General features: G+C 36.6%; 1 protein-coding gene across 1 annotated transcript in view; it reads left to right on the top strand.

Annotated features, from left to right (window-relative positions):
* Positions 1-2,894: 2,894 nt before the first annotated feature.
* Positions 2,895-23,231, top strand: part of LOC134370543 (uncharacterized) — a 118,813-nt gene continuing 98,476 nt past the window's right edge. The window contains exons 1-3 of the mRNA XM_063087615.1: positions 2,895-3,003; positions 8,923-11,223; positions 17,101-17,292. Coding sequence (XP_062943685.1) covers positions 2,895-3,003; positions 8,923-11,223; positions 17,101-17,292 — 2,602 coding nt within the window. The remainder of the gene's footprint in view (positions 3,004-8,922; positions 11,224-17,100; positions 17,293-23,231) is intronic.

Below are 23,231 nucleotides of genomic sequence, written 5' to 3'. Positions count from 1 at the left end.
ATTTGATAATTCCTAAACTGTAAGCTCCTTGAAATTTACATTATATTTACATTTTTACATCAAGTTCAACTCAGAACCTTAAGTCCATAAAACAAAGTACCAAATTCTAAGGCTACTTCTGTTGTAAGTACACTGGGTTTTCCCAATTATAACTCAACTCCTTTCACCAAAATCATTCTGTGATAAAGTGAGAGAGGAAAGGGAGGATTCCTGAAGCATGTAAGGAAAAGTCTCTACATTTAACAGGGTAAATCAGTAAAAAAATCTTCAAAAAATATGAAACAAGAAAATTCTTCACTTTCAGAGTCTTACCGTGGGGGAGTGAGTGGTGAAGCAGCATCTCAGCACCACGTTTCTTTGGGCAATTTGCTCTGTGTCCTCCAATGAGAAATGAAGGCGTCAAGTAGAAGATCCCACACATACCCTCAGTCAAACAAAGGAATTTTGCAACTTCGTTAGTTTATCTTTTCCTTAAAAGTTTTCTTAAATTTTAGATTTTTGGTATTACTTAATGTATCAAACTTTATTAAATACTAGGCTCTTTTTTGGGGGGGGTTACTAATAAAATTTTTTCTTTTACTGTTGTTTAAAACAATAATAATAATAACAACAACAATAATAAATTCCACTCTATACAATCCTCTTTTCTATACGCATTTAATTTTCTCAGAAATTCTGATTTAATTTGCATAGTGTGAATTCTTGCCTCATCCATTAGGTTATGTTTGGTCAATTATGATCAAATAGAGTGATGGCATTCCAATAAAGCTTACATTTAAAGATGATTTTTAGTATCAAGGTTCTTTTATATCTATTCCTCTAAACTCAGGACCTTATCGGATTTATGCTCCATGATCATCAAGGGTATCTTCTGCAGATGGACACGAATACTCCATGTGTGCCTCAATAACCTGCTCATTGTATGCTTGGGGAAAGGAAAAATTGGTTTCATTGGGTACAAGATCTGGATGTTTCTATTTTTTTTTTAAAGTTAACCTAATAGATTCAAACATTTTATTCATATAAATGCAGATATAAATACATTTATTCTCCAGTGCCTTTCAACAGAGAGAAGGAACGAAAGGTGTAAAGAACAACTTGCAATAAGCACTGAAACACCCTTAAGTGATCTTAACTAAGGCTGCTTAGTTTCCAGACACTAGCAAACAATTCACTAAGAATTAATGCCCAGGTCCCCAGTTTGTAAAGTTGCATCCTTGCATTCCCACAGTAGTTGAGTGCAAGTCTGAAGTGATGACGGGCATTACTAAAATAGCTGTTTTCCTATACAACTCATGTCCATATGTAATATTTTCTTAAAAATTTAAGGACAGAAGACTATAGTTTAAGTCCCATGCTCTTCAAAATCAGGATAACAGTGAACAATAAATTTCTACACTTTAAACACACTTTCAAAAATAAATGGAAATTTTATAATTTTTTTCAAATAATTTTAAACTTGAATTTTACAAAGCTTATTTACATTTATGAATTTTCTTTAAAAATTTAGTGCAGAAAACAGACTTTGTGTTAAAATCAAGAAAATGAAGTCATAATAAAACCACTAAGATTTCTTTAGGATTCTGTAGAAAACTGAAGCCAGTGGGCATTACAAAGAGTACTAGGTGGTGTGCTACACTGAGGTTAGTCATTTAACCTTCTGAATTTATTTCATATTTAGTTTCTTTCTAGAATTTTAATAGTGATCACTATCTACCCTTTTGTGAATCTTTCCCTTTTTATTGGTGATAAAGCATTCCCTTTGAAAGCTTCAGGGAAAACATTTTAGCTTAGCAATACAATAGAGAATTTTTAAGTAATTCGTCAGGAAAGTGACACCAGTAAAATTTCCTAACACTATCTCTCAAAAAAAATCTTTACTATTCAATAGTTTTTTTTCGAAAAATGGTATTACTATGTAATTCTGCAGCAGAAAGATATTGTTGGCATTTTCTGTTTCCATTTTTTCTCCTTCTGTGAATTACAGTAATGAGTCAAAGTCCAATTGGAAAAAATGCCTATAAAATCCAATATAAAGACATCAGATGTGATAGAATTCAGCTGATATATAATAGCAATCATGGTAACTTTCCTGAGCTTTATTGCCAATTTTGCACAGAACAAATAAGCATTTATGAAAAATATAAATCCAGTAAACCTGTAGTGAAATGGTGTGGTAGTGATATATTTTGCTTGTGGATAAAATTATACTTTATGGAAATGAGTAAAAAAAGTAAGATGCTTAGAATTTTTTCAAAGTGAAATGAGGGGCCATTAGAGTTTTAAGTAGGGGGTGACATGATTGAATTTATGTTTTAAAAAAATCAATCTGGCTACTATGTAAACAAAGGATATGAATACAGAAACAAGAAAAACAGAAATTATTGCAGTAGTCCAAATATATATGATGGCTTGGACTGGGGTGGTAACGATGGAGAAAAAAATAAATTGACATATTTGGGATAAGGTGTTCAGAAATTAAGTAGGGAAAACTTACTGACAGATTGGATAAGAAAAGGTTGAAAAGAAGAGTCAAGGACAACGTCTAGGTGTTTGATATGAACTAGATGGATGGTGACACTGTTTACTAAGATTGAAAATAATTGGGGGAAAAGTAAGAGAAGGCAGAGAGCATCGAGAGCTCAGTTGGGGACGTGATAAGTTTGAGATTCCAATTAGACATCCAAGTAGATATATTAACTTGGCAGGTAGGTATTTAAGCCTGGACTTCTGGTCTTATAAAATTATGAATTTTAGAATTATGTGTATAGATGATTTTAAAACCATGAAAACAAGATTTTCTAGGAACAGAGTTCAAGAAGCGAAAGGAACCCTGAAGATGTCAAAGATAAGAAACCAAGCAAGAGAAGATCCAGCAAAGCATCTGAGAGGGAATGGCCAATGGTAAAGGACAAGGATCAGGACAGTGTCGCACCATAGAATCAAAAGAAGGAATTGATGCAAAAGAAATGGAGTGGTCATTTGTGTCAAATTCTGCTGAGAGTGTGAATAAGATGATGACAGAGAAGTAATCCTTGGCGTTTGCAATACAGATGTCACTAGTGGCCTGGACAAGAATACGCTCGGTGCAGTGGTAGGGATAATAGCCTGCTTGGAGTGGATAGTGGATTGAATAATGTCCCCCCAAAATTCACTGAAGCTTGAATTGTCTCCCAAGTTTTATGTATTGGAAAATTGTTCCCCACTGTGACTGTTAAGAGAGTGGGAAATCCTATTATGGTAATTGAAAGATGGGGCCTTGAAGAGGTGATTGGATTGTAGGACCATGCCACAGTGAATGGATTAATAATGGTTGTCAGGGGTGTGGTTTGTAGAGCTTTAAAAGGAGAATGAATGAGGAGGTTAGTCTCTCTCTGCTCCACCATTTTCGCAATGTGATACTCTGCCATCACTGTTGCCACCACCAGATGTGTTCCTTGGACTTTGGACTTCCCAGCCTCAGAAACTGTAAGCAATAAATTTCATTTTTTTTATAAATCACCCAGTTCTGTGTATTTTGTTATAAGCAACAGAAACAGACTAATACAGAGTGGAAGTGGGAAAAGATGTGAGAAGAAAAAGTAGAGTCAGAAAATACAGACAAATTCTTCAAGATGTGTTGCTGTAAAGGTGAACAGAGACGTGATGGTAGATGAAGTGATGCAGTGGAGGACAGAAATTGATACTGTGGGAGAGGAGACGACAATTGCTGGCAAATGGTCCAGGGACACAACTTCATCCACAAAATAAGAGGGATTTGATAGTGTATGATACAAATTCAAAGTTGGTAGTTTTAGTACTGGAAAGCAGAGAGTTTGTCAGCTTTCCATTTCCTGTGACATATATGCCAAAGCTCACCATCAAGATTGTGGGAAGAGGAGGAGAGAGACGAGGTTGGATAAGACAGAAAGTGTATAATACTTGCTTGAGAGATAGTGACTATGGAGATGTTATGAAATCACTGTAGGAATGTTTTGAAATGATTGTGGTGTCTCTATGTGAAAAAAACATTCTAAGTTGTGTGTATTAGTCCATTTCTGTTGCTTATAACAAAAAACCTGGAACTGGGTGATTTGTAAGGAAACAATATTTATTGCTTACAGTTTTGAAGGCTGGGAAGTCTAGAGTCCAGGGAGTACATCAAGTGAGGATCTTCCTTGGTGATGGCTTCAGCAATACAGCGTATCACATTGCAAGATGTCAGAAACAGAGAAAGAGACAGACTCTCACATGCTCTCCTTTAAAGCCCTCAGAACCATACCCATGACCACCATTATTAATCCACTCACTAAGGCATGGTCCTCAGAATCTAATCACCTCTTCGAGGCCCCACCTTTCAATTGCCATAATAGGACTTCCCACCCTCAACAGTTACAATGGCTCCAATGACTTTGGGAGCCATTCAGTACATTACACCATGTGTGAAGAAGACCAACAATATTGTGATTTTTCCAATGGTGACTAAATTTTTTTAAAAAGTCAAATATCAAATTCCTTAGTGTTCTAAAACTCTCCTGCACCCTGCTTTGCTCGTGTTCTAAGCATTCTCTCTATGATAAGTTGATTAGGCCCTTTCTCAAAGAAGAGAGAGAAGCTGGAGAGAGCATCAAATGATTGACCATCCTGGAGGAAGATGGTCACATGGGACTAAAGAGGTGAGACTGGGATGCTGAGAAACACCTTCTCCCACCCCTCATTTTGCTTTGCATCAGTCTAGACAACTTGGCTGCAGCTGTGCCGTGTTTAACAGGAAAATAGGAAGAAATGTTTGCTGCCATTCAATTAAAGTGGAAGTGCCCCTACAGACTGCTTACAGCATTTATGACAGTGATTCCAGGCAAGGCCATCATCTTATTTTGGTGCCTCTTAAGAAAGTACAGAGAAGAGAGATAACTAGTAGGGAAAAATATGAGCAATTTGTCTATAGAGAAACAGAAAATTTATTAACTATCAACAAATCAAATACACAGTAACAGAAAGAATTCATTTTCAAACAACAAGAGGACTCTTTATTAAAAATATAATTAGGTGCAGATTGGTGCTGCCCATCTAATTCATTTATTCATGTATATTTATTAGGTGCCTAGAATGTATCAGGCACCATGCTAGATACTAGGTACATATTCCACAGTACATTCAATTTTCTGGAACAAAGTTGTGTTCTCTCAGAAATAAAGTGTAACTGACTGTAAAATTGGCTCTGTAAGATCAGAAACAATCCCAGGGCATCTATACTACGTGTGTCTGTTCAAAGAGAGATCTTACCTAATTTCTAACGGCCTGGGTTCTAGCTTTGGTTTGCCACTATTGGTGAGATACAGGAAGCAAGGACGGTCTGGGTCTCACTTTTTTGCCTATAAAATGTGAGCTCTGGATAAGATATCTTGAAAATTTCTTATAGACATTCTAGCTCAAAAAGAATTTCTGATTCGGTCATCCTTGTCTAAGCACTCACCCCCAGCTCTGATATGATTGTCCAGTCTTCCAAAGCCAGCCACTGCTCAGCTCTAACTATAAATGTATTCCAATAGATATGTTTGTGTGTGTGTGTGTGTGTGTGTGTATACACACACACACACACACACACACACACACACACACTCTAATAGAATTTTAAGAATAACAGGTACCATTTGAGTGGAACAACTTACAACATATTTTTAGTTGTATTTCTTCAAGACAACTCTGTAAGGTAAACTTTGTTATCATTTCTACCTTAGAGGTGAAGGAAACAGCCTCACAGAGATTTCTCAGCCTGCTGAGGCAACCCCAGAGCCAGACGACAAACCCAGATCTTCTGAGTCAAATCCAGCATGCTCTCCACTAAACACAGTGCACCAGGCTACATTTTGCTGTTCAAACTATATGGAACCGTAGAGAAATAATCAATAACATAGTCAAGTGCTTTTGAAACATTTTTAAAATTAGAAAACCCAATATGTGTAAGACAGGGATAAAAAAAGAGAGAGAGAGAGATTAAATTATGGGTTTGTAATCCTCTGCCCAACCCCATGGGCCTTCTAAGAAGAAAGGATTATTGCCCCTCTAGACAGCCATAGGGACTTAGCTGTGCTTATTAAGGGAGAGAGTAGAAAGGATAATTGGGTGATGCCAAACAAGTGTCAGTTGGTCTATATAAGAAAGGTGGCCTATGGGGGCAAAAAAAAAGTTAAGTTATGAGACTTCGAGATTCTCTGGAATAAAAAGTACTTGAAATTAATGGACACTATGATATGTGTGGGGGCAGGAGTTAAGCGAGAGATGAGTTAAAAAATACCTTAAGTAAATTTTTGCCAAAACTGGTAACTAATAAGCCCCATTTTATTTCAGTTAAACATAAAACAAAATAAAATTCAAGCTTCTCTGCTGAGGTGTCCAAAGGCACAGCCTGCCCAAATACACTCAAAACAAACTGTGTCTGTGGGAAGGTGTTTCCCTTCCATCTTTGCAGACAGCTTAATCCTTTCGAACTAAGGCAATTAGAATCAGGCTTAGCTCTAAACATAGGCAGGCGCCTTCCTGGGGAGTTAGAAGGCTGCCTTCCCCAGTACCTCCTCCAACACTTTCTATTATTTAGGTCATCATCAACAAGATGATGATATGAATTTAGATTCCACTTTACAAAAAATTAGATGGTTCTAGTAGGATAAGAAAAATGGAACATAAAAATAATCAGTTAAACTATGTGATTTTACAACTTGCATCCTAAATGTCTACAAATACGAATGTATGAGTATGTATATACTGTATGTGTGTATATGTTTGAATGTTCACATGGTATATAACAAGGCACTAAATAGTTGAGATGGAACTAAACAGAAAAGGAAAATATAATTACAACAATAAAGTGTATTCAAAGGAGAATACTAAGAGGATGCCCAAGAAAGTTACTATGCTGTCATGTTGGCAAATGAGTTCAGTTAGTCAGTAATTTGATTAAAACTAATTTCTGAGTGGAAAATAATTTCAAATTTGATGCTTTCAAAGGTCAGTGAAGTCTGAAGACCCACAGCTCCCCAGAATGAAACAGAAAAGAAGAAAAGCCTATAAAAAATGGAAAACCTTGAATACCACAGTATGTAAGTCAAATTTGATGATGTTGTATGTATAAAATGAACTACCCAGATTATACATTTTATCTTTATCACAGGAATGTCTATGAAAGTAGAAAGACAAATAATATAAGTATTACAAAATGATTTCAAAGTTTGGCCTATTGTTATTATGTATACACTTCTGCATTAATTATTAATGATATGTATTATGATAATAAAATTTTAAATAAAAATACTTCCTTATGAGACATAGGCTCTTAAGACCCCCTATTCTTAGAATTTGTTATTAATGCATTGTTATGTAATCATCTCAGTTCTATTTTCCCGGTTGCAGAAACCGAAAAGGACTATAAAGTGTAAAATTACAAAATTGAAAGGGGGTATTAACTGAACTTCTCTTGGCATGAAGGCGTTATTTTAAGAATAAATTGTAATCTCCTATTCTGAAAGGCAGTCTGTCAGTCTATAAACTGTTACCGTGTCCATACTCTATTGTAAATGGGCTTTAGAGAGATATGTTTCCACGTCTTTTCTCCCATGACTTCCACATGACAGCTCTCAGATTGTAACCAGGCCCACTGCAAACTGTTTTAGTACCTGCCAAGAGAGAAGCTTCCCTTTCAGGACAGAGGATAGAAGAGAGGCAAACGGGAACGGTTAGACTCCCCAAGTAACTTCAGTACGCTTGGTGTTTTTCTTTTTCCAGTTGAAAAGATTTTTTTTTTAATTTATTATATTTTTTATTTATTTTTATATAAAGTAATTTATATAAAAATACAGAAGTATATACAAAAACAATGTTTAAATTAAGAACATTTAAAATAAATTCATAAATAATCCTTTCCAGTTTTTAGCTTAAACAACTTATTCAAAATATCCTTGGAAACACTTGGTTCTTTGATTTCTATGACATCATTAACAAATAATCTCTTTCAGATATAGCTTAAAATAGAATTTGAGATCTTTGTACTTCACCCATCGTTTTTTACACAAAATCTGGTACATCATGCTCAGGTTCACAAATTTCTAACAGTAAACTATTTTAACATTACAAAGCAGAGGAACACAGGGTGCAAGCCAGCAGCTGAACCAAACCTAGTTAGTTCTAAATACATCAGCCTCCACCTACAATGGGTTTCGAAACATCTGAGCCAATCCTCAGAAATTAGATTTCACAGTGTAATGAATTGAGACTCTAGTTCTCTCCTGGAAAATGAGAGGATCTAGCAACACAAAGACACAGGGCAAATACTGGCTGTAGCTGAACAGCAGAGTATATGTACCCAGCCTGCTCCACTAGTTGATGTTACCTGCCATAACTCACAGGCATCTGAGTTTGTGAAGCCATCCTCTAAAAAGCCCGAGGCAAAGGATATTATCTTACCTGTTTGAAAGGCATCTAGACACCATCCGTAGGTCTCTTCCCTCCTCTTCATCCATATCATTATTTGCAGTACCATCTCAAATTTTATTATAACTGATTTAGCCTCCTTATAATGCCATGTTCAAACCTGCTCATGGCAACTTGCTCTTTGAAAAGAAGTTGCATTTAAAATGTACTTGTATGCATTCTTTCTGAAATTTTTATTTTACCCACTTATAGAAGTTGTTGTTTTAGAGTAAAGCTTAAATTCTTACTTCCTAAAATCAACAGGTGACATTCTGTACTCCAAGATAATTTATTTTAAATAAGATATTTATTAGAAATGAACTTTTGTGGAAAATACCTTTACATACTAGAAATGAATGAAAACTTTTACCCAAAATACTAACAAAGGATATGCATCATTACATTTAATCCTGGAATTTGGAACATCTGCTCTCTAAATAGACACAGAAAACTTTTTTTTTCCCCCTTCATCTTTAGGTGCATCTCAGCCTGCTGGTCAGACAGGCCAAAAAAATATAAAAGATTGTGAAAAGGAAGTCAAAGGAGACACCTCAGAGGCTGTGTTTCATCAGACTGGGGCAGTAGGGAAATCTAAGGAAAATGGAGATGAGCATATGTCTGCTTCCATAAATGGAAAGCAGAATTCCTCTTTTCTCCCTAAAGATAAGAAACAATCTCCATCTGACAGCAAAATACATAGAGGAAAGGAAAATGATGACTCTCCTTCGACCATCTCTCATCAACTAAAGAAAATCTTACCAGTGGTCGTGTTTAGTGACTGTGAAGAATCACTATCAGGAAAAATTACACTGCAGGATTTCCCAAGCACAGTAGAAGCTTTTAAACCAGCAAAAGGCAAATTTATTACAGAAGTAAAGTGTGGGGCTTTCGATGTACAAATAGAAATCAAGAAAAGCTTTTCCTGTAAAGCGGGAATACAGTTCCCAACAAAAAATAGGTATCCAAAATATCACCATAGTTTTAGGAACTACTTTCCTAAAAACAAGAATATATTTGTAGAATTAAAACCTAAGGTGCCATATAAATACAAAGAAGAAATTGCCAGAACTGAGATCCCCTCACTGAAAATAAGCATTGCAGGAAAAGAAACTAAAGTTAAATATATGAATAACAAACAGAATATATTGATTAATATAACTCATCCTAAAAGAAGGAAAAAAATAACTAAATACAGAAACACTCCCTCCAGTCACACCACTAAAGAATCTTCCAGGTCTCCCTCACAGTCTGGTATTAGGAACCCTGAAAAGCGGCAGCTTAAAAACAAGCATCAGAATTCAGATTGTTTCCATGGCTCTTCTCCTATTGTGTTTGCTGTCCAGAAGGAGAATTTTGATACAGTTGTGGTTTCTCTAACTTCAACTCCAGAGAAAGGGGAAAATAATCCTGACACACTATCTTCAATCTTAGATGATTGCAAAGTAGAATCTGCCTTCTGTCAGCAGAAGGTCTTTAAAATTAATCAGAACACTCCCAGAAAGAAACATTTCTCTGAGGCTGAGACTCTTCTCAAAAACATTCCTTCTGACTCACATGATACCCTAAAGACCACAAGCTTAAGTAATACAGATTTAAGTAAAATGCCTTTTGAGGATCCTAAGGATGTGGATAAAGAGAGAAAAATCAACGTTGATATTCCAGAAAATATCACATTAAACTCACATATGCAGCAAAGCACAAAAGGAATAAATTATTTGCCAAGTACCATTACCAACATCTTTCCAGTTCAAGATGGTAAAGACTCCAACTTTTGTTCTTTGTCTTCTCTGAGCATGCAGCTCTTAGGAGAAAAGGGAGCCAACATCTATTGCAAAGGCAGCAAAACTCCACCTGCAGAATGCTGTGAGAACTCAAATTCTATATCTTTCCCTTCCAGTCAAAATGCTCTGAAATCTTCTACTTCATTCAGCCCATCTCACTGGGCCACCAGACATTCAGAATCCAAAGAAACCTTTGGAAATACATTTTCCTTTCAACACTATGCTGAATCTGTGATAGACTATGAGAAAGAGCATGCTGATGTGACTAACAGAAACATTAACAAAGCCATTTTAAATAGTGATTCTCACGTGAAAGCACAGCAACTATTGGCAAGAATGAGAACACAGTGTTTAACCCCGATGCCTATATCCTGCAGCAGCCTAGCTGCTGAGAGTCCCCTCAACAGTGTTAGCCATAGCACTGAGGAATGGGACCAAATGGAGTCCCAGGCCAGTCACCCAGAGACAGCAGCCCCCAGTGAAACAAAAGTACCAGTTATGACCTTCCTAACTGATGAGTTAGAGCAAAGATTAATTACTCAAAACAATAAAGAAGATACAGTTGATTCTAATTGTCCCATGGGGATGAAAAACTCTAAAGAGTCACCCAGCTCTCTGAGAAATGTTGAAAAAGGCAAATGCCAGTTAACACCAGTGGCAAAGAATGAATGCCACAGAGATTTTGATAACCTATCAAATGAGAATTATAATGAAGTCTGTTTCCAAATGGATTTTCCACCAAACACTGCTGAATCTAACTGTGCAGTGTGTGCTAAAGATACTCTGTTTCTTATTGAGAAAACACTGACCGACCAGTATAGCAACCAAGATGAAAAAAGGCTTGGACTAACCAGTTGCAAACAGGAGCCAGCAGAGTGCCAAAGGATTTCATCAACAAGGTCAAATTCTGAAGATGAGAACAAAAATGACTCAAACGAAAATTACTATCACCAAATAGACATATTGCTGTCACCTCAGAGACAGAAGGCTTTGAAAGGTACAGTGGGCTATACAAAATCTTTAACTTTATTATTTTTGCATGTTTGAGCTTTGGAAAGTCTTAAGGTGAGGGCTTTTTTTATTGCTTGGGATTTTTTCTTTATTGCTAAAAATATATTAAGTATTTTAGAGTTAGAGAAACATGGGCAAGCATATATCAGCCTGCTTCTTTGCATTATCACCCACTCCACCCATAAATAGTGCATTGCAAAGTCACCAAGGCTGCAGTTTAATATAAAGTTTTTTAAAAAATCAATTTCTCTTTAAAAGGTTGATGTATTGCCAAATCAATTTTGTAGGAAATGTTAGCCTTTTGCCACTCTTAAATAACCCACCATTTTTCTCCTTCTTGCAAGCTAAGCAAGTTTAGAAGAATAGGAAGAATATGTTTATAATAAAATGTGTTTTTAAGCCCTGCTGTGGTGTTGCAGAAGCATGGTATGCATGTCTCAGGAGACCATGTAGAATAGCAATTAAAGCAAAGGACAAAAACCAGAAACAACCATGGCTAATCCTAACTGAGCCATCCAAGGGACCTGTGACCTCCCATGTGCATTGGTTGTCTCTGCTCAAACCGTTGATAGAACCCAGACACTTTGTAGACCTCAAGAAGGACTAAGATGGAAGCTCTTTCCTAAGTACATAATACTGCCTGTCTGCTTTCAATCTTGGATCAGCACTATATCATTTTCATCACTTCACAGAAGGTCTTTGTTGTATTTTTCAATGAGTCCAATGTAAATTATTTTACATTTAATGTTAGTATTATTCCATACTGTAAATTAAAATGCATCTTGAATGAGGAAGAACTGCTTTCTGAACTTCCCATAGCATTCGTAACGTCCTCAGAAATGGGATTTGGAATGATGAAACTTAACGGAGAAGCTATCTTTTCCTTGTTGTTGTTCTATCCCTAAATTTTTTAGTGAAATTAAATAATAAAATGTAGGAGTAGAAATGAAATACAAAAGTCATCATCAATTACATAAATGTTGGCATAAAACATGAAATTTGCTTTATAGAGAATATATACCCCAAAACAGTACAAAAACTATCGTCACCTGCTCGATATGAACACCCTAAAGCAAAGACGATCAGTCACAGCGTCTGCTTTCCAGCGCCCATATACCTCTCGATATCAGGATCAGTGATATTAATCTGAACATTTGCTTCAGTCCATAGTTGCTTAGAACTGCAAGGGAACCTGCAGTAAGAGCACTTGTGCCTCCCAGAGGAGACCCGTGCTCAGCTGGATGTGTGCGCCCCCCAGGCTGGCTCTCCTTCCCGCAGGGGCAGGCTCCTCCCTGCACTGCTTCTCCCAACAAGGCACAGAGTCAGAATCCTCCCAAAGCCAATATTATACTTCATTAGACTTTAAATTGTCCCATTTGGTAAACAATTCCAGCTATGGTTCATCAAAAGGCTGTTTCTACGACTCTTTCCTTGATCACTGTTTCAGCAACATTGACTTATCTGAGTTCCTAGAACCTTCCAGCCAAGATCCCTCATTAGGCCCTTTGCATGGGCTGCTCCCCCTCCCTGGACCAGTCTTCCCCTATATGTCCACATTCTCATCTCCTCATCTCCTTTAGATTTTTGTTCACAAGTTACATTCTCAGTAAGGCTTTCTCAGGCCATTCAATTTAAAATTGCAATCTTAGCCGTCCTCGCTCTGGCTCAGGCAAACTCTATCCCTTTCCATGTTTTACTTTTACAACAGCATTTTTCACTTTCTAATATGCTGTATATTTTAGTGGTTTATTTTGTTTATGTTCTGTCTTCTCACACCAGAATGTAAGATCCATAAGGATATGGATTTTTACTGTCTTGATCATTGCTATATCCTCAGCAGTAGATAGTGCCTGTCCCATAGTATAGGTGCTCAATGAGTATTTGTTGAATGAAAGAATGAATGCAGGGAAGTCACATCAGGTTTCTTGGTGTAATACTCTGTTCACAAACCAAAACAAATGATCAAAAAACCAGGAAAACCAGTTCAGCAGTTAAAATATTTGTAATACAAGATATTTGAATCTATAAATCTATAAATGTTTGCATGGATTTGACTGTCCTAGAGCTATGAGTATTTTTATCCAAGCCAGGACTGTGTAGTCTTTTCAGGGCATAGATTGCTTTGAGGAACTGGGACACCTTTAAACTGTTTCACCAGAAAATTATAAATTTGATACAAGCACAAACTTGTGCCTACATTTTCAAAGGGTCCTCTAACTCTTCAATGTCTATCTATGTACCTCAGATTAAAAATCCCTGACATGGTCATTGACTGTGATATTTATGTAGTTCCTTCCACTGTGTGTGTAAATTTGGGAATTAACTAGATTAGAGGTCACAATCTGGACTGTCTACAGGGGCCAGGCAGGTAATGTAGATGAATAAAGTAGGCTGCATGTGAGAAAGTCTAGAATGTTGGTTACTAGAGAGAGTGTCCTGAGGGAATAAGAATGAGGCCCAGTACAGCCAACCTTCTGACTTTTCAAAATAACTGGAGATCTAGATTTTTGTACATATAAATCTCCAGATTATAGTATTTGAAAGACATGGTACACAGTAAGCAACCTGTGACCTTCGAACTAGATAAAGAAGAGGAGGTGGGTGGGGGGATGTGGTGAGAGGTAACAGAGCCAGTGTGGTACAAAGGAAAGGATACCAGTCTGAACCTTTAAAAACTAAGTACTGGATTCTTCCTCTGCCTGGTAAGGGCTGTACATTCTTGGCTAAAAAGGTGATTGCTCAAGGCTTCATTTCTTCAGTTTTTAAGTGGAGCATGTCTTTAAGATCTCTGCCCAAAAAAACAGAAATTCTATATTGTATCATAAAGAATTGTAACGAGGAAACCAAAACTAGGCCACCCTGAGAAAATGACAGATAATAAGAAGGATTAGATGATATTTTACATGGCATAGAAATATTCATAATTAAACAGCATTTTATATGTAATATGACACAAAACTTAGGTGCAATGTATAAAATATTGTATTTCTCTGTACCCCTAAAGAAGGAATGATTCCAAGAGCCCACACAAAGGCAAAAAGGTATAGAGGACTGAAGATCTGAGAAAGTTTGGCATCCCAAGCTCTGTGCCAAGCACTAAGAATAAAAAGATGAATAGAAAATTATTCCTTTTCTTAGAACACAACTGTTGGAATAATTTCCAGCAAGCTGACTTCTGGTGAAATTGGGAACTTTCCACACCTGTGCCCATTTCAGCACTTCTCAGTACATGTGCAGCCCAGGGCCTGGGTCCTGCTGCGATGCCTGTGCTATACTCCAGCAGGGCCCCTCCCAGTTCTGCTGCTACTTCTTGGTCTTCCCACTCACTTCCCAGACCTCCCTCTTGCTTTCAAGGTAGTAGATTTCCACTTCCCCAATCAAGCTGTGTGTCTCAGTCTGTTCGTGCTGCTATTACAAAATACCAGAGACTGAGTAATTTATAATGAACAAAAATTTATTCCTTACAGTTCTGGAGGCTGAAAAGTCCAAGATCAAGACACTGGAATTCAATGTCTTGTGAGGGCCTTCTTGCTGCTGCAACACAGCTCCTTGTTGCTTCATTCTCCCATGGCAGAAGGCAGGGGTGGGGGGCTGGGGAACGGGTGCTAAAGAGCCTAGCTAGTATCCTCCTGCCCTTTTAAAGGGTACTAATTCCATTCATGAGGGCAGAACCCTCAAGACCTAATCACCTCCTAAAGGCTTCACCTCTTAATAATATCACATTAGGTCTTAGGTCCCACCATATGCATTTGAGGGTACACATAAATTCAAACCATAGCATTTTGTAAAATGTTTGTGGCTTTGAATGGATTAACATATTGTTTCTGCAGAATGTTAGAATATATTTTAACAGACTCTCTCAAGGGATTAGAGTGTCTTCATTCCAGCCCAAGGAAATTGCTTGATTCCTAGAATGGCTCGATAAACATCTACTGGGTATTCTTGGAATGAGGGAGAGACTTACATGTAAAGATTTCTGAGATACACTTACTATCAAGTTGAAGTATAGAAAGATTAGGCTGACTAGGTAGTAAGTTTGAGTCTGGAAAATGTTCAAGCTAAGATTGAATGATTCCTTGGTAGAATTTTTTGTAGAAGTGTTTTTAACAGATAGAGGGTGGCTGAACCAAATTACCTTCTATATTCTTTGCAAACCTGAGATTCCACAAAAACCAAGCAGGACGATGGAAGTGATGCTTTGAACTTGGTAGGTATTTCAGCGATTCTCAAATTACACTTCAAAACAGACCATAGGGCATATACTTTCTCTTAATTTGAGTATATGAGAAGACCTGAGAGGAAAAGTTTTCCCACCGTATCACAGGGCCATATTTCCATCACACACAATTTCCTAGGCTCATAGGATTTCCAAGTTCCCCCAACAATTTAAAAATGAATTGCTATTACATGTAAAATATTTAACATTAGAAAATTCTCCCTCTGGTGGATGCCTTCATAGTCAACCTGGACTCTCAATCTCAACAAATGTTGGAACTAGAACAAGTACTGGAGAAAACAGTCAGAGGTCAGTTCTGTAGCATTTTTAAAAGTTCTACTACTCTGTATAATTCCAGAGATGAAAAATCATCTTGCTCATCACTGCAGTCTCAATAAGAAGCACAGTGGAAATTAGAATGTAGGAAGTGAACACCAAATATTATAGAATAAATGTTGTTTTCCTGTCGCCCCTTTATTTCTTAGGGAAGACGTAAGAGTTAACTGCAGAGTTATGGAAAGTTAGAGGAACTGGGTAATGATTCTTCCCCCTCCCAACCAGTTTGGCCCTGGCAAGTGAATTTAAATGCTATGCAAATAGATCATTAATAATTACATATGAAAATAAAGATTATTTATTCATAGATATATCCCATTTATTATTTAAATAGTTCTGAGAACAAGTTTTGATATTGCTTAATTAGATTTTAACTTGAAAAAACCAAATTGTAAAAACTCATTTACTGCTGGGAATAGAATGGAAATAAAAGTCAAGACTTGGCCTCTTTTTAAATTTATGTTGCTTACCTTTAGTATACTATCAAAAAGTAAAATAAAGTAAAATCTTAACCAATTTTAACCTATCAAATTAGTTTCTTGGTATTATATATTCTCCCATTTCCATTTTCTTTTTTAATCTTACTTTTTTCAGTTATTTTCTTAAAGTTTGATTGTATTTCAGTCATTTTTCTGTAATTGTCTTTCTTCTTATTAATACACAGTGTCATCACTTGTGATGACAGAAGGCTGATGTTTGGAACTATAAAAAATATTTCGCGTTGTTACTTTTTCAAATACAAAATTTGCAAAGCCTTTATGAATTTTGGCATTTTTTTCCTTTTCCTCATTTTGAACCAACATAGGCAGCAAAAAAAGCATCATGAAATGTGTATAGTTGTGATTAGTGAAACCGTAAGTACGTGAGTTCAATAGTAAACTCATTAGCATAAATTGTAATTGAACTAATTTGGGTAATAATATCTTATCTTCTTATTGACAATTTAAGACACATACTTAACAATTTACTTGCACTTTGCCCCTCCACAGTAACTGATATAGTATCAGGCATACTGCCGATACCCAAGGAATGCCTGTTGAATTGTATCCAACTGAGGCAATGCTAAGTGATCTGCACACACCCCCACCCCGCTTTCCTATATAAATCTGTTTTTTAAGCTACATGGCTCTTTTTTAAAAATAAAAATAATAATAATAATAATAATAATACAAGTTTAGAAAGTGAACCATGAAGGAGATGAATGAAATTATTCTAGTTCTAATCTACCATGATTCTATGTTTCAAAACCAGAATATTTGACATTGTCTTGAAATGTTGTCTCTCTTTCATACTTAATGTGATTTAATCCAGATTGGAATTTGGAAATAAATAGCCTCCAAAAGTTATCCCAGGAATTGGCTCCGAGAGGAGGAAGAGCCAGTGACGGTTCCCAGGAAGAAGCAGTAGATCAGTGGGCCAGGAGGAGGCAGCAATTCAAAGAAGGCAAAAGATGCAGTTCGGTGGGGGGCAGTTCATTCACCAGCAACATCACCGAAGGATCCAGTGAGTAGAAATTCAGCTTCTTTTCCAAAACCACAGCTCAGGCAGCAACTTACTGAACCTTAAGCAGAACATAAACTCTGTTGTTTGAACATGGCAATGTGGTAATGACAAGCTATTATATGAAATTATCAACTCTTTATTATCCACTGAGGAATTCCTATCGGGTAAATTACCTTCTACAAAACACACAACTGCCTGCTAAGGCTGCTTTTCTCTTCAGATATTAGAATAACTAATGATAGCATTCTTTATTGAATTAAATTTTTGTCCTACTTCAAAGAAGTTGAGTTGGTTTACAAAAATATGTATAATGTGAAAGGATAATATAAATATGTTTGATTATAAGCAACAATGTTTCTTCTCATCTTAACATTTCTGAAATGAGAAAGTGCCTTTAAATGGATGTGTACTTTATTGAGATAGTGTTTCTTTTGCTATTGAAAGTGTTGTTAAACCAGCATTGTACCTCTGTCCTACAATCCATGGCAACTGAGAATGGAAGATGGGTCATCATTGAAAAAATCCAACTGAAGGGAAAATACAGGTTAAAAAAAAATAGAGGGGGATTAGTACACTTAGTACATGCCACCACTAATCTGGCTATAAAACTCTAACAGCTAAGATTATTAAAAGATGCTTACCCAACTAATAGACATTTGCTGTTTGAATATTACTGATGAAAACAAACCAGTTGTTCAGGAAAAAACTGATACTGAAATCTGAGCAAAATTTATTTTTAAAAAAGAAAAGAAGGACAGTGTCATAATGCAGAGAATGATGTCTTTATGAAAAGACAATATTGAATGTCCTAGGCTGTGTCCCAAACAAGCTGATGGAATGACACAAGTACAATTCACAAAGGCAGTGGTATAATTTTTCCAGAGTGAGAAAGTTGGCACAGTTTAGGGATTGAATGTAGCTATAAATGTGTGGGCAAAGATTATAAGTAATTTAAATAATTAAACATGGCCTTATATTGTAGCCACTACAGCATTCTTACATTCATGTGAAGAGTGAAGAATCCAATTCGAATGCTCCATTTTGTCCTGATAATTTTCATTCTTGTCCTTTGATCAATGTCTAATCCTTCCCGTTACTTGTTCCTATTTGGCAGCAAGGACTCAAGATCTGGAATTTTAAATTTTTATTTTCAAATATACTACTGTATAGGGTTTTTTTTAAATATGTATATACTTTTACTGTTCATATGCCCTTGAAATACCTCCCTGCAGAATACACATCTTATATTAAACGTCCAATAAAAGAATCCTACTGCTTCACCTTTTGTTCTAATATTTGTTTCCTTCTACTCCTATACCCCTGTCCCTTATCAATTGCTACGTTTATATATTCTAGAACTTTGTTCCTGTTTTTCAAAAACTTGAACAATACTTAATATATTTCATTAATTTTTCCTCATCATTGCTTTTTGTACCAATTACTTCTAACAGAATTCGTTTTTCTTCCTACTACAGTAATCCTCTAATAATTTTTTCAGAGAGATCTGTGGGAGGTAAACTGAGTTCTTACATATCTAAAAATGTGTACAATTCCCTCTTAACTGTGAATAACAGTTCGGCATCATTTGCTATAGAATTATAGGTTAAAATTATTGAAGAAATTGGTTCATTACTTTTCTGTAGCCAGTGGTGCTGATGAGAAGTCAAAACAATCTGATTCTCACAGCTTTTTTCATTAATCCAATTTTGTCTCTGGTAGCTCTTAGGGTTTTCTCTTTATCTTTGGTTTCCTATAATTTTTCTACTTAGTGTATGTATTTTAAACATTTATTCCTGTTTTGCATCCCAAGGGATAGCACTAGCTGATGATTCATATCTTTCTTCAACTGTCATAAATCCTTAGATATTATTTTCTCAAATATGGCCTGACTTTCTCCTCTCTTTTGGCCTCTGCTGGCACCCCTTTTAGACAGATATTTAAGCTTTTGGCTCTTTCCTACATATGTCTTAACTTTCCCTCTGTACCTTGCGTCTCTGCATCTCTTCGTGCCACATTCTGAGAGAACCCTTTAGCTCTATCTTTCAGCCCAGCAATTCACCCCTCGCCTAAGTTCTTCCTGCTCTTCAGCCTATTTTTTCAAACTATTCTATGTCAACAACTCTATTTTTAATTTCAAAAATCTGTAAGTGGCTCTTTTTTATTGGATTTTTCTTATTTTTATAACCTTGAGAACATTAAAGTATATTATATAAAGTTTAATCTAATTGATCTGTCAACTGTTTCCTCAAATACACGTTTCACATTTGCTGACCTTGTTGTCTCTGTTTTGTGGTGTTGTTTTTTCCAAAGTGCTTTGTGACTTTTGACTGGCTGCTCATTCTTTAGTTCATTCCCTATTCGCCTGATGGTGGCCTCCAATTAAGCGGCCTACGTGGGCAGGTAGTGAAGCACCGCGATGTTTTTTGCTATATTCAGTGCGAATAAGAATGCTTCAGGTTCCTCTGGGTATATTCCCAGCAGTGAGATAGCTGGGTCCATAGACAACTTAGCTCTGGCACAGGATATTTCATACCCTATCTAGGTGTCTTCTGTCCTCGGTCTCTGACTTTCTCACACACTCATTTGTTCTGGGCTAGAGACGGGTACAGTCTTTGCTGCTACTTGACCCATAGTGGAGCCCAAAGGGGAGAATGTGCAGACGTCAAACTAACATTCTTTCTGCCATGATGCTCCAATTAATCACCCTCTTATCTGCACCTGGGGTCTCTCTAGCTCCAGCTTCTTGCTCTTTAGGCCTAAACCATTCTTGGTGATTCTCACACTGTACTGCATCAAAACATTCTCACATATACTCTCTGTTGTGATTTCACTCCATGGTTTACAGGTTGATTTTGAATTTCAGGTATTTTCCAGTTCCTGGTGTAATGACAATTTCCTTCTAGTTTTCAAACACATCCATAGATTTTAAAACACACGCAACACTACACACTGCACTACACACACACACACACACACACACACACACCCTCTATCTCTTTCCGATATTTCACTGGACTTTGAAATGCCTCTTTTCTTTAGTGTACATAAAAACTCAGCTGCAACTCCTGCTTCTAAATATGTGTAATTGAACTTATCACAGTGTTCATAAAATAAAAGACCCTGCAATATACCCTCATATATGTTTTCTAGCATTTCTATCAAAATGGGATATTGTGGTTTGTGCTTATTCCTCTATCTTAAAACCATCTCTGACAATAGCTTCCACTTGCCCCTCTAGATTCCTCTTCCATCCTTTTCCACCTTTCTCTCTGCCTCAGCTCTTTGGACTATATCAAGGGGCTACTTTGCCTTAAGGTTTCCTCTTGGGTTTGATCAGTGAGGAAGATCAGGAGGGGTCTGGAGGGAGTAAGGTGAGTGAGGTCCTGGTATTATGGCCTCAGATCTCTCCCTGTGGTATTCCAAGGACTGTCTGTGTCCCAAAAGCTGTACTCCTGTAAAGTGGCCCTTTCCACACTGTCTTCTGTGGCTTTGTGTTCTGGTAAATGGTACCTGTTCCCACCCCTTATCCTTTTAGTCTTGTGTGGATTTAATCCCACTCTATCACACCTGATTCCCTTAAGTCCTGCCCACACTTTGTAAAAGTGTTTTTACTAAATTCTCCTCAAATTACTCACTTCGGGGTGCCATCTTTTTCATGCCACAACACTATGATACACCAGTGCTCTGTTCTCATATTATAGCAATGATGTGTTGAATGCCAGCTCATCAAATATCACCAATACAGCCTGTTGATAAGACACACTGCTTATAGCTTAAAGAGAGGAGAGAGGACATTCCCTCAATAGAGCTTTGATAGTGCCTTGTAGGGGAAAAGGCAAAGTTGAATTTTATTAAGAATTAGAAATTTGGCTTAAGGCAAGTTTTTCAATGTGTAAGCTTGTTTAGAATTGGGTAAGGATTGTGATTTAACAGAGTAGGACCGATGGAAATGGCAATGTAAAGATTTTGTGTTTCAAAGAGTCTAAGAGAATAAACTATCTGTTGGTGCTTCCTATTGAAGAAAATGATGGTTTTTTGAGAAGTTCCTGTAATGAACCGTGAAGTGTTTGCCTGCTCAAGAGTCTCCTGGAAGAGTAAAACTGTACCAACAAAGACTGTGAAATAAGCTCATGTTAATTTAGACAGGAAGATGTGTGGCGGTAGGTGATTTTGGTCCTCTGTCCCCAAGTCGTAAAATAGGAGGGAGGTTTTGTTCTTGGTGTACTCTAATCTTTCCTAGTCTTAAGGTGAATAAATACCTGAAAGTTCACAATGGATTCCCCAAACTAGATTTCCTAGACAGCAATATTCTTGAACTTCACTCATGCTTTGTTTTGTTATGTTTTTTTCTTTTGATAGACTTGCAGTCTTTGAAAATTTCATTTCTTTTCACGTAAGAATACAAATTTTGTGTTATGGGTGTAAATTAGATATCAATTGCCTATGATCGGTCCTATGCTTCCAGGTCTCCCAAAGAATATACTCATACAAAAGCAATAGTGAGAAATAACAGAATTTCCTAGAGATATCAAAGGAGAGACAGAGAAGAGGGCTTATATCACATATCCCACAGCAAACAACTTTTATTTTTTTATTTTCTATTTTTTTAGCAAGTACTATTTTTATTTGCATTTTGTAGATGAGAAAATTAAGGCACAGAGAGGTTAAGCCATTTGCCCAAGGTCAAACAGTTAGTGAGCTGCAGAGCCAGGACTGAAACCTCCTTTAGATATCACCTTGCTTCAAAGGCCCCTGTGCTACCTTGTAGTCATCCAGAAAGGCCCTTCTATAGCACTGCTTCCCTCATATAATACCCATATTCATTAGTTTCTATTTTCTTCTTTCTGAGTTTCTACTTGGACCCTTGACATTCCCCTCTTTTATACTGCAGAGAAATTCAACTGCAGTTCACACTTCTAAACCTATGCAACCAAAATTATCAAGATGTTCAGCAATCAACCAACATTACAGTGATCAGCATGTACCCACCATGTAAAAAATTAAGAATAAAGAGCATGAGGTATGAACAATTTGGTTATAAATAAGAAAAACAGACACAAAATTTTGCATTCAGTAATAAAAATTTATAGCTTCCACTATTACCTGGAACAATTTATGATTGACGTAAATTAAGAAATTAGATTGAATGGAAACTCTGTTTAGTTTAATTATAGTTGATCTTCATGTGTCATAGAGAATAGGATCAGTTCCTCCAGCTTTCAGTTCCTTATGATATAGAAGGACCAGTTCCTTCTAGTTCATGTGTCCTTCAACTACCTAAACTCTTCCAGTCCAAGTCTATTTCATCCATTGTTTTATCGACAAATCCTTCACTACTGTTGCTCTTAGACATTCATGTCTGCTCTGCATTTCTTGAGAAAAAGGAACAACCATAGGTGTACAGGAGCCAGCTCACAGTACTCACCTGAGAAAACTGTGCACATTTTTCTAACATGGCAGCTCATCAACAGCAGGATGGTAGCTTGAAATTGGCCATGTTTGTAGTGTTTATTATGCCGTGGAAACTGGCAAATGCTGCAAATCAGTAATTTTATTTTTTTGGCGAGTCACTTAAAACATTTACCCCACTTGAAATAACACAGGAATCAGCAGTATAACTTATACAAATTCAAATTTCATGCCAAAATAACATAATTTTTCTAATTAAAATGATTGTTGGTTTTTTTTGCATTAATTCTGTTTTGAATGGAAACTTATACTAACAATTTGTTTCACATTAGACACGAGAGAATTGAACTGCCGTTTCTATTTTTTAGTTTATCCAAGCCACAGACACACTGAGGCATGTTGTATTTCTTTGGAAACTTTTTAGTAGAGACTGCAATTTACTAAGAGTTGCTAGGGCTGGCATTCTTTAATGTGTGGTTTAAATTTTATTTCATTTACAAAGTCAGAATATGCTACTAATCCATGACTTA

The sequence above is a fragment of the Cynocephalus volans genome, chromosome 2 (assembly GCF_027409185.1).
Source record: "Cynocephalus volans isolate mCynVol1 chromosome 2, mCynVol1.pri, whole genome shotgun sequence".
Classification (NCBI taxonomy): Eukaryota; Metazoa; Chordata; class Mammalia; order Dermoptera; family Cynocephalidae; genus Cynocephalus; species Cynocephalus volans.
The sequence above is the reverse complement of the archived record's forward strand: the minus strand, read 5'-3'. Positions and strand labels throughout refer to the sequence as shown.